The sequence below is a fragment of the Megalobrama amblycephala genome, linkage group LG15, assembly GCF_018812025.1.
Source record: "Megalobrama amblycephala isolate DHTTF-2021 linkage group LG15, ASM1881202v1, whole genome shotgun sequence".
Lineage (NCBI taxonomy): Eukaryota > Metazoa > Chordata > Actinopteri > Cypriniformes > Xenocyprididae > Megalobrama > Megalobrama amblycephala.
In genome coordinates this window covers 32,803,396-32,814,576 of record NC_063058.1, presented here as the reverse complement: position 1 = coordinate 32,814,576, position 11,181 = coordinate 32,803,396, and the positions used below count along the sequence as shown (strand labels likewise).

Below are 11,181 nucleotides of genomic sequence, written 5' to 3'. Positions count from 1 at the left end.
TCACTGCTTGATTGTAATTGGTCAGTGGTGTCAATAATATAATAAAACATTAAGTTAAAAGTAAAATATATTTTATTATATATGTTATATTATATAATACAATTTAATGATTGTAATTAGTCAATGGTGTCATTTTGGAGTCAAATATTTGTAAATGAAATGAAAAAATAAAAGTAATAAAATAATACATATAATAAAATATTTTCAATCATATTTTATTTTATTATATAATATAAATGTAATATTTATATAGTCATTTTTTATTACTACTTGATTGTAATCTGGCACTGATGTCATAAAAAAAGTAATATAATAACACACATCATGTGATTTTTCTTCTCCAGTAAATGAATCTTGATTGAAGAAGGTTTACTGGAAACACTGAGGAAGAGCATCATTTCTGCAGTGTGATGAAGCTCTTTAGGACATTTACTCATCATGATATTCATGCTGATGTTTTGTTACACTGCCAGTAAAGCCTGAGTAACATCTGATGGTTTTCCTCTGATGATCTGCAGTGATGGAGCTTCAGCAGCAGATGTCTCTGTGACTCCAGATCTCGTTTCTCGAAGCTCTTTATATCAGTCTGAGTTCATCACAGACACTGACCGAGAGACAGTCACTGATTCAGATACATTCACATTTACAGATACATTTCAACACGTATATAAAATATACTAATATTTTCATTTATATTACATTGCCATGCATTTTAAATGAGAGCCCTAGCAGGATTTGACACTGCATATTGCAAAATTTTCTGTGCATCTGAAACTATATTATTTAAAATATAGTTGTTAAACATTTTAAAGAAAAGTTAAATATTGGAAAAATATTTCAGATGATTTAAAAGCAGAATGCAAAATAAGAGCATGTTTAATAGTGATATTTGAAAAGATAAACAATATATTTCTATGATTTACAAGCTTTAAAACAGTACAGTTATCCTCATTCCAGAGAAATGAATCGTCTCTAAAAGCTTGAACTTTTTTTTTTTTTTTTTTTAGAAAAGTAGCTGATGCTGTTTATTAAAGCTTGGGTTTGCCAGTAATATGATTTAGGAGACATTAAGTTATGAAAAAGGAAGACTTGAACTGGATCTGGAGGCTCTGATGAGATTATAGGAGAGCTGAACCTTTTGACACAGACTGATGTTCTCCATGAGCCTCAAATAAACTCCTGAAACAGCAGAGCTCCAATGAACTGCCTCTAATGCTCTGTAATCATGTTTATTGATTTTTTTATTCTATTTTATTCTAGTAACAATCTTTATTCTGCTATACATTATACTCAGCTAACAAAAATATGTCCTAAGAACGTTCCAGTACCTTATTTCCGAGTGTTCAAAACATCTAGTTTCTTGGTTATGCGAATGTTAAGTGATCATTCTTCAGTTCAAACATTAAAGGAATGTTACTTTTGAATGTTCTCTGAACGTTCTGAAAGTAGTTACATTTAACGTTTCAGAAAAACAAACATTCCATTAATGACGTAGCCTATAAATGTTTTTGTGCTGACGTTTTGAACGAACTTGGAACGAGCGTTCCGTTAACGTCACTGAAAGAACGTCGGCCAAAGTTCTGAGCGTCAGTCAGAACAGTGTTTGATCCTCCGGTGTAGTTCGCTGTGAACGCGGTATTTTTGTCTCGCTAATTTCACAGTTAACCAGTTTCATTGAGTTCTCCAGATTGGCTCATGTACACGTGCTCTTCATGACTCTTCGTGTGCTGTGAAGCGTCGCGTCAGCCGCAGTCAGAGGCGCGTCGCGGGAGGCGGAGATCACACGCTGCTTTCAGCCTCATCACGGTCGGACCCGCGGCTTTATCTCTCCGCTTCATGCGCGCGGGGTTTTTAACGCGCTCGTCTCTCCATGCGGTCCGCGTCACTGAGGTAATAGCGCGTTGTAGCTGCGCGTCGCGCTGAGTTTCGCTGTTCCTTCAGTCCTTTCAGGTTCGGGATCGCTCGACTCTCCTGCACCGGTGTGACAGTCATGGGCTCCCGCGAGCGGACTCTGTCTCTGCTGACCGCTGCTCTGCTCGTCCACGGTGAGATTCATTCATGAGCTCAAGAACTGTTGTGTGTTTGTTGTGTTGTGTTCATTACATTGTTAGTTTTTATCATTTTATTTTGTTTGTTATAATGTGTGCTGGGGCAGTACTGTGGTACATTAGTAGTATCATTCATCATTACCGTGGTAAAATGACCATTCATTCATGGTATGTAGGCTACTGTACACACTGCTATAGGAGTATAAATCATTACCATGTTACTTGTTCCAGAAAGATGTGGAATTACCATGGTACTCTCTGTTATCCAATTAACCCAAATGTTTTGCAAAATCTATCTATCTATCTATCTATCTATCTATCTATCTATCTATCGTTCTATCGTTCTATCTATCGTTCTATCTATCGTTCTATCGTTCTATCTATCGTTCTATCATTCTATGTATCGTTCTATCGTTCAATTGTTCTATCTGTCTATCTATCTATCTATCTATCGTTCTATTGTTCTTTTGTTCTATCTATCGTTCTATCTATCTATCATTCTATGTATCGTTCTATCGTTCTGTCTATCTATCTATCTATCGTTGTACACAGAAACTAAAGTAAGCAGATGTTTCATCACTCTGCAAAATTTGTGCATCTTTACACTAGTATATATATATATAGTGTGTGTGTGTGTTTGTGAGTGTGCGCTTGTTTGCGAGTGTGTGCATGAGTGTATCTGTGTGTGTGCGAGTGTGTTTGTGAGTGTGTGCACTTGTTTGCACGTGTGTGTGTGTGTGTGTGTGTGTGTGCACTTGTTTGCACGTGTGTGTGTGTGTGTGTGTGTGTGTGTGTGTGTGCATGGGCGAGCTTGAGTGTGTGTGTGTTCGTTAGTGTGTGTGCATGAGCGTGTAAGTGAATGTGTGTGTAAGCATGCATGTGTGAGTGTATGACTGAGTGTGTGTGTGAGAGTGTGTATGCGTGTATGCACGTGTGTGTGTGTGTGTGTGTGTTTGCGCGTGTGAGTGTGGTTGTATGTAAGTGAGTGTGAGTGTGTGTGTGTGTGTGTGTGTGTGTAAGTGAATGTGTGTGCAAGCGTGCATGTGTGAGTGTGTGACTGTGTGTGTGTGAGAAAGTGGGTGTATGTAAGTGAGTGAGTGTGTGAGAGTGAGTACGTGAGTGTGTGCGCGTTTGCTACTGAGTGTGTGTGCGTGTGTGTGCATGTGTGTGACTGAGTGTAAGTGTGTGAGTGTGTGACTGTGAGTGTGTGTGAGAGCATGGCCATATGTAAGTGAGTGTGTGTATGTGAGTGTGTGCATGCGTTTGCGCATGTATGTTTGAGTGTGTGTGTGTGTGTGTGTGTGTGTGTGTGTGTGTGTGAGAAAGTGGGTGTATGTAAGTGAGTGAGTGTGTGAGAGTGAGTACGTGAGTGTGTGCGCGTGTTTGCTACTGAGTGTGTGTGTGTGTGTGTGTGTGCGTGTGTGTGTGTGCATGTGTGTGACTGAGTGTGCATGTGAGTGTAAGTGTGTGAGTGTGTGACTGAGTGTGTGTGAGAGCATGGCCATATGTAAGTGAGTGTGTGTATGTGCATGCTTTTGTGTAAGTGGGTGTGTGTGTGTGTGTATGTGAGTGTGTGCATGCGTTTGCGCATGTATGTTTGAGTGTGTGTGTGTGTGTGCGTGTGCATGCACGTGAAAGTGTGTGTGTGTGTGTGTGTGTGTTTGTGAGTGTGCATGAAGGTCCGTGTGTGTGTTTTGAAGAGTGTGTATCTGAAGTAAGCAGGTTTGTTTCCACCCACAGATTCACTACAAAATGACTGCGATCATCATGTTTTTAATAACCTGATTCTAGAAGATCTCAATTGATTTCCATTCTTTGTGACAGAAATCCTGCAGTAAGTCCAGAGGAACAGGTTGAGTTAGATGTGATTCTACTGAAGCTCTTCAGAAAGACGCAGGAAACAATGTCTGTTACTTTCTTTTGCTCTCAAACCATCTGTTCTGACTGTGTTTAACCGCCTGTGATCACAGTCATTGTTATTTTCTCTTGTTTGATGTCTCTGGAATCTTCTAGTGTTTCTCATTGTGGTGACCTCAACTCCTAGACTGAACACTGCTGCATGTTCACCCTGAGATTGATTGATTTTGCAGTATGAATGCTGATGCGTGTCGTATGTCATGTGCGGGTCAGACGGTCTCTCGGGGAACGGTCAGTGTAATTGAACCTTCTCGGTCAATTAAAGCTTCTTCATCTAAAAGCAGCCCAATCTAGAGAGAGCTTCACCAATCAGTCCTGAGTACGCTTAAAAAAAGAGTCCAAAGCTGAACAGATGTTGAGATATTGAGCGGTGGAGTTTGATTATTTTTAGGTAATCATTTTCAAACATATGCTTACGACTCAAATACAACTGAAAGGACAATCAGACTCATCCAGTCTGAGGATCTGGATTTGGTGGTTTAAAACTGAAAAGAGTTCAAGAATAGTTTTTTGGCATAATGGCATTGAGTTTTAGTCTAGTAAATAATAGTATTTATTAAATTGTCAAGTTGTTATGTGGTTGCTAGGGTGTTGTGGGTGGTTGTTAGGTGGTTTACGACCTCAAGTTAAGAGTCGCCTCCAAGTCTCTACTAAGAGTCTATGGGATTGTTTTCAGCTGTTTTTTAATTTGTCAGGTGAATATCATAATTCTAGTTGACTTAGAATGACTTTGTGGTACAGATTTATTTAAAAAATAAAAAGCAACCACTAGTTCTACTGAATCTAAACTTTCAACCATCAGCACTGACAATTAACCGCAGTTGTGAAATGTAGTCAGATTTTTGGTTTTGTGCAGTTTGACTGTATGAGTATTAGAGTGAGTGAGTGTGTGTGTGTGTGTGTGTGTGTGTGTGTGTGTGTGTGTGTGTGTGTGTGTGTGTGTGTGTCTGAGTGAGTATGAGTATGAGAGTGTGTGTGAGAGAGTATCTGATTGTGTCTATGAGAGAGTATGAGCATTAGTATGAGAGTGTGTGAGTGTGTCAGTATGAGTATGAGAGTGAGTGTGTGATTGTGAGTATGAGTACAAGAGTGTGTGAGTGTGATTGAGTCTGAGAGAGTGTGAGTATGAGAGTGTGAGTATGAGAGTGTGAGTATGAGAGTGTGAGTGCGAGAGTGTGAGTGCGAGAGTGTGAGTGCGAGAGTGTGAGTGCGAGAGTGTGAGTGCGAGAGTGTGAGTATGAGAGTGTGAGAGTGTGAGTATGATAGTGAGTGTGTGAGTGTGAGTATGAGTTTGAGAGTGTGTGAGTGTGAGTTTGAGAGTGTGAGTGTGAGTATGAGTTTGAGAGTGTGTGAGTGTGAGTTTGAGAGTGTGAGTATGGAAGTGTGAGAGTGTGAGTATGATAGTGAGTGTGAGTATGAGTTTGAGAGTGTGTGAGTGTGAGTATGAGTTTGAGAGTGTGTGAGTGTGAGTATGAGTTTGAGAGTGTGTGAGTGTGAGTATGAGTTTGAGAGAGTGTGAGTTTGAGAGTGTGAGTATGAGAGTGTGTGAGTGTGAGTATGAGTTTGAGAGAGTGTGAGTTTGAGAGTGTGAGTATGAGAGTGTGTGAGTGTGAGTTTGAGAGTGTGAGTATGAGAGTATGAGAGTGTGAGTATGATAGTGAGTGTGTGAGTGTGAGTATGAGTTTGAGAGTGTGTGAGTGTGAGTATGAGTTTGAGAGAGTGTGAGTTTGAGAGTGTGAGTATGAGAGTGTGTGAGTGTGAGTGTGAGTTTGAGAGAGTGTGAGTTTGAGAGTGTGAGTATGATAGTGAGAGTGTGAGTGTGAGTATGAGTTTGAGAGTGTGTGAGTGTGAGTTTGAGAGTGTGAGTATGAGAGTGTGTGAGTGTGAGTATGAGTTTGAGAGTGTGAGTATGAGAGTGTGTGAGTGTGAGTATGAGTTTGAGAGTGTGAGTATGATAGTGTGTGAGTATTAGTGTGTGAGTATGTGTTTGAGAGTGTGAGTATGAGTATGAGTTTGAGAGTGTGAGTATGAGAGTGTGTGAGTGTGAGTATGAGAGTGTGAGTGTGAGAGTGTGAGTATGATAGTGAGTGTGAGTATGAGTTTGAGAGTGTGAGTATGAGAGTGTGTGAGTGTGAGTATGAGAGTGTGAGTGTGAGAGTGTGAGTATGATAGTGAGTGTGAGTATGAGTTTGAGAGTGTGTGAGTGTGAGTTTGAGAGTGTGAGTATGGAAGTGTGAGAGTGTGAGTATGATAGTGAGTGTGTGAGTGTGAGTATGAGTATGAGAGTGTGTGAGTGTGAGTATGAGTTTGAGAGTGTGTGAGTGTGAGTTTGAGAGTGTGAGTATGAGAGTGTGTGAGTGTGTGAGTGTGAGTATGAGTTTGAGAGTGTGAGTATGAGTTTGAGAGTGTGTGAGTATGAGTTTGAGAGTGAGTGTGTGAGTGTGAGTATGAGTGAGAGTGTGTGAGTATGAGTGAGAGTGTGTGAGTATGAGTTTGAGAGTGTGAGTATGAGTTTGAGAGTGTGAGTGTGAGAGTGTGAGTATGAGAGTGTGAGTATGAGAGTGTGAGTATGAGAGTGTGAGTATGAGAGTGTGAGTATGAGAGTGTGAGTATGAGAGTGTGAGTATGAGAGTGTGAGTATGAGAGTGTGAGTATGAGAGTGTGAGTATGAGTGTGTGAGTATGATAGTGAGTGTGAGTATGAGTTTGAGAGTGTGTGAGTGTGAGTTTGAGAGTGTGAGTGTGAGAGTGTGAGTATGATAGTGAGTGTGAGTATGAGTTTGAGAGTGTGAGTGTGAGTTTGAGAGTGTGTGAGTGTGAGTATGAGTTTGAGAGTGTGTGAGTGTGAGTTTGAGAGTGTGAGTATGAGAGTGTGTGAGTGTGTGTGAGTATGAGTTTGAGAGTGTGTGAGTGTGAGTTTGAGAGTGTGAGTATGAGAGTGTGTGAGTGTGAGTATGAGTTTGAGAGTGTGAGTATGAGTTTGAGAGTGTGTGAGTATGAGTGTGTGAGTATGAGTTTGAGAGTGAGTGTGTGAGTATGAGTGAGAGTGTGTGAGTATGAGTTTGAGAGTGAGTGTGTGAGTATGAGTGAGAGTGTGTGAGTATGAGTTTGAGAGTGTGAGTATGAGTATGAGAGTGTGAGTATGAGAGTGTGAGTATGAGAGTGTGAGTATGAGAGTGTGAGTATGAGAGTGTGAGTATGAGAGTGTGAGTGTGAGAGTGTGAGTGTGAGAGTGAGTGTGTGAGTGTGAGTGTGAGTATGAGAGTGAGTGTGTGAGTGTGAGTGTGAGTGTGAGTATGAGTTTGAGAGTGTGTGAGTGTGAGTTTGAGAGTGTGAGTATGAGAGTGTGTGAGTATGAGTTTGAGAGTGTGAGTGTGAGTATGAGTGAGAGTGTGTGAGTATGAGTGAGAGTGTGTGAGTATGAGTTTGAGAGTGTGTGAGTATGAGTTTGAGAGTGTGCATGTGAGAGTGTGAGTATGAGAGTGTGAGAATGAGAGTGTGAGTATGAGCGTGTGAGTATGAGCGTGTGAGTATGAGCGTGTGAGTATGAGCGTGTGAGTATGAGCGTGTGAGTATGAGCGTGTGAGTATGAGCGTGTGAGTATGAGCGTGTGAGTATGAGCGTGTGAGTATGAGAGTGTGAGTATGAGAGTGTGAGTATGAGAGTGTGAGTATGAGAGTGTGAGTATGAGAGTGAGTGTGTGAGTGTGAGTATGAGTGAGAGTGTGTGAGTATGAGTGAGAGTGTGTGAGTATGAGTTTGAGAGTGTGTGAGTATGAGTTTGAGAGTGTGCGTGTGAGAGTGTGAGTGTGAGAGTGTGAGTGTGAGAGTGTGAGTGTGAGAGTGTGAGTGTGAGAGTGTGAGTATGAGAGTGTGAGTATGAGAGTGTGAGTATGAGAGTGTGAGTATGAGAGTGAGTGTGTGAGTGTGAGTGTGAGTATGAGAGTGAGTGTGTGAGTGTGAGTGTGAGTATGAGTTTGAGAGTGTGTGAGTGTGAGTTTGAGAGTGAGAGTATGAGAGTGTGAGTGTGAGTATGAGTGAGAGTGTGTGAGTATGAGTTTGAGAGTGTGTGAGTATGAGTTTGAGAGTGTGCATGTGAGAGTGTGAGTGTGAGAGTGTGAGTATGAGAGTGTGAGAATGAGAGTGTGAGAATGAGAGTGTGAGTATGAGCGTGTGAGTATGAGCGTGTGAGTATGAGCGTGTGAGTATGAGCGTGTGAGTATGAGCGTGTGAGTATGAGCGTGTGAGTATGAGCGTGTGAGTATGAGCGTGTGAGTATGAGCGTGTGAGTATGAGAGTGTGAGTATGAGAGTGAGTGTGTGAGTGTGAGTGTGAGTATGAGAGTGAGTGTGAGTATGAGTGAGAGTGTGTGAGTATGAGTTTGAGAGTGTGTGAGTATGAGTTTGAGAGTGTGTGAGTATGAGTTTGAGAGTGTGTGAGTATGAGTTTGAGAGTGTGCGTGTGAGAGTGTGAGTGTGAGAGTGTGAGTGTGAGAGTGAGTATGAGAGTGTGAGTATGAGAGTGAGTGTGTGAGTGTGAGTGTGAGTATGAGAGTGAGTGTGTGAGTGTGAGTGTGAGTGTGAGTATGAGAGTGAGTGAGTGTGTGAGTGTGAGTGTGAGTATGAGAGTGAGTGTGTGAGTGTGAGTGTGAGTATGAGTTTGAGAGTGTGTGAGTGTGAGTTTGAGAGTGAGAGTATGAGAGTGTGAGTATGAGTGAGAGTGTGTGAGTATGAGTTTGAGAGTGTGTGAGTATGAGTTTGAGAGTGTGCATGTGAGAGTGTGAGTATGAGAGTGTGAGTATGAGAGCGAGTGTGTGAGTATGAGTTTGAGAGTGTGTGAGTGTGAGTTTGAGAGTGTGAGTATGAGAGTGTGTGAGTGTGAGTATGAGTTTGAGAGTGTGAGTATGAGAGTGTGAGTGTGAGTGTGAGTATGATAGTGAGTGTGTGAGTGTGAGTATGAGTTTGAGAGTGTGAGTATGAGAGTGAGTGAGTATGAATATAAGAGTGTGTGAGTGTGAGTTTGAGTGTGTGAGTGTGAGTGTGAGTGAGTGAGTATGAATATAAGAGTGTGTGAGTGTGAGTTTGAGTGTATGAGTTTGAGAGTGTGAGTTTGAGAGTGTGAGTATGAGAGTGAGTGAGTATGAATATAAGAGTGTGTGAGTGTGAGTTTGAGAGTGTGAGTGTGAGTGAGAGTGAGTGAGTATGAATATAAGAGTGTGTGAGTGTGAGTTTGAGAGTGTGAGTGTGAGTATGAGTTTGAGAGTGTGTGAGTGAGTTTGAGAGTGTGAGTATGAGTGAGAGTGAGTGAGTATGAATATAAGAGTGTGAGTTTGAGAGTGTGAGTGTGAGTTTGAGAGTGTGAGTGAGAGTGAGAGTGAGTGAGTATGAATATGAGTGTGTGAGTATGAGTTTGAGAGTGTGAGTTTGAGAGTGTGAGTGTGAGTATGAGTTTGAGAGTGTGTGAGTGAGTTTGAGAGTGTGAGTGTGAGTGAGAGTGAGTGAGTATGAATATAAGAGTGTGTGAGTGTGAGTTTGAGAGTGTGAGTGTGAGTGAGAGTGAGTGAGTATGAATATAAGAGTGTGTGAGTGTGAGTTTGAGAGTGTGAGTGTGAGTGAGAGTGAGTGAGTATGAATATAAGAGTGTGTGAGTGTGAGTTTGAGAGTGTGAGTTTGAGAGTGTGAGTGTGAGTATGAGTTTGAGAGTGTGTGAGTGAGTTTGAGAGTGTGAGTATGAGTGAGAGTGAGTGAGTATGAATATAAGAGTGTGAGTTTGAGAGTGTGAGTGTGAGTTTGAGAGTGTGAGTGAGAGTGAGAGTGAGTGAGTATGAATATAAGAGTGTGTGAGTATGAGTTTGAGAGTGTGAGTTTGAGAGTGTGAGTGTGAGTATGAGTTTGAGAGTGTGTGAGTGAGTTTGAGAGTGTGAGTATGAGTGAGAGTGAGTGAGTATGAATATAAGAGTGTGAGTTTGAGAGTGTGAGTGTGAGTATGAGTTTGAGAGTGTGTGAGTGAGTTTGAGAGTGTGAGTATGAGTGAGAGTGAGTGAGTATGAATATAAGAGTGTGAGTTTGAGTGTATGAGTGTGAGTGGGTGTCCTGGTGAACCCTACGTTATGAGGACAACATTTTTTGGTCCCCATGAGGAAAACAGCTGAAAAAGCAGAAAGTTGTGTGAGATGTTTAGGGGTAGTGTAGGGGATACAATATACAGTTTGTACAGTATAAAAATATTATGTCTATGGAAAGTCCCCATAAAACATGAAAACCCAACGTGTGTGTGTGTGTGTGTGTGTGTGTGTGTGTGTGTGTGTGTGTGTGTGTGTATCAGTCTCTCTGCAGGGCGAGCATCAGCGCCGGCTGTACAAAGACTTAATGAAAAACTACAACCCTCTGGAACGACCCGTCTATAACGACTCACACTCGCTCACCGTGCACTTCAGCTTCAGTCTGATGCAGATTATGGACGTGGTGAGTAAACACACACACACACACACACACACACACACACGCTTCAATCGCAACATGTTTAACTTAGGACAGGACTTGATTTTACACATCAGGGTTTGATTGGATGGTGAAAATTGTGCTATGATGTTATTGGTTGATATTATTTTGCCACGCCCACTTGGCCTCGATTATGTCAGCGGAAAAGCAGGAAATAGAAAGGATTTAATCCTAATGCGTCTATTTCAGACAGAAAGTCCAAACAACCTCACAAAAATATCCGATATGAATAGATCATTGGAGTCGAGCAGTTTTGATTGTGGTGTCAGACCAATATCACTACAAAAATGTTTATATTTTATAGATCATTTCAACTAAGACTTGTGTTATTTACATTTAGTCATTTAGCAGACTTAAAATTGAGGAATCCAACAAGAAAATCCACTAGATGTCATTTTAGTGGTCTTTTGGTGGCAATATAATATATTTGCTGTGTGAGGAAAGCCTGTGTGTTTGAGAGTGAATTTGAATATTAATGAGATAAATGAACTGGATCTGGTGGAGGAGAAGGTCTCGCGTCTCTCTCTCTATCGCTCACTGTTGTCTCACTCCAGCGCTCGTCTGCATAATGAGTTTGCTCCCCACACTATGATGTGAACTCATTAATATTGGCTGCTAGCCTGTGTTTAAAGAGCTCACGCTAATATGATAATGATAACTCACATTTGCTCAGGTTTGAACTGCTGGCAAACACTGGGATTCACTCGGTTGAGTCTGG

At 41.4% G+C, this 11,181-nt stretch overlaps 1 protein-coding gene across 1 annotated transcript in view; it reads left to right on the top strand.

Moving 5' to 3' along the window:
- Positions 1-1,026: 1,026 nt before the first annotated feature.
- Positions 1,027-11,181, top strand: part of LOC125247708 (neuronal acetylcholine receptor subunit alpha-7) — a 32,606-nt gene continuing 22,451 nt past the window's right edge. Inside the window, exons 1-2 of the mRNA XM_048159158.1 lie at positions 1,027-2,045; positions 10,288-10,427. Coding sequence (XP_048015115.1) covers positions 1,991-2,045; positions 10,288-10,427 — 195 coding nt within the window. The 5' untranslated portion in view covers positions 1,027-1,990. The remainder of the gene's footprint in view (positions 2,046-10,287; positions 10,428-11,181) is intronic.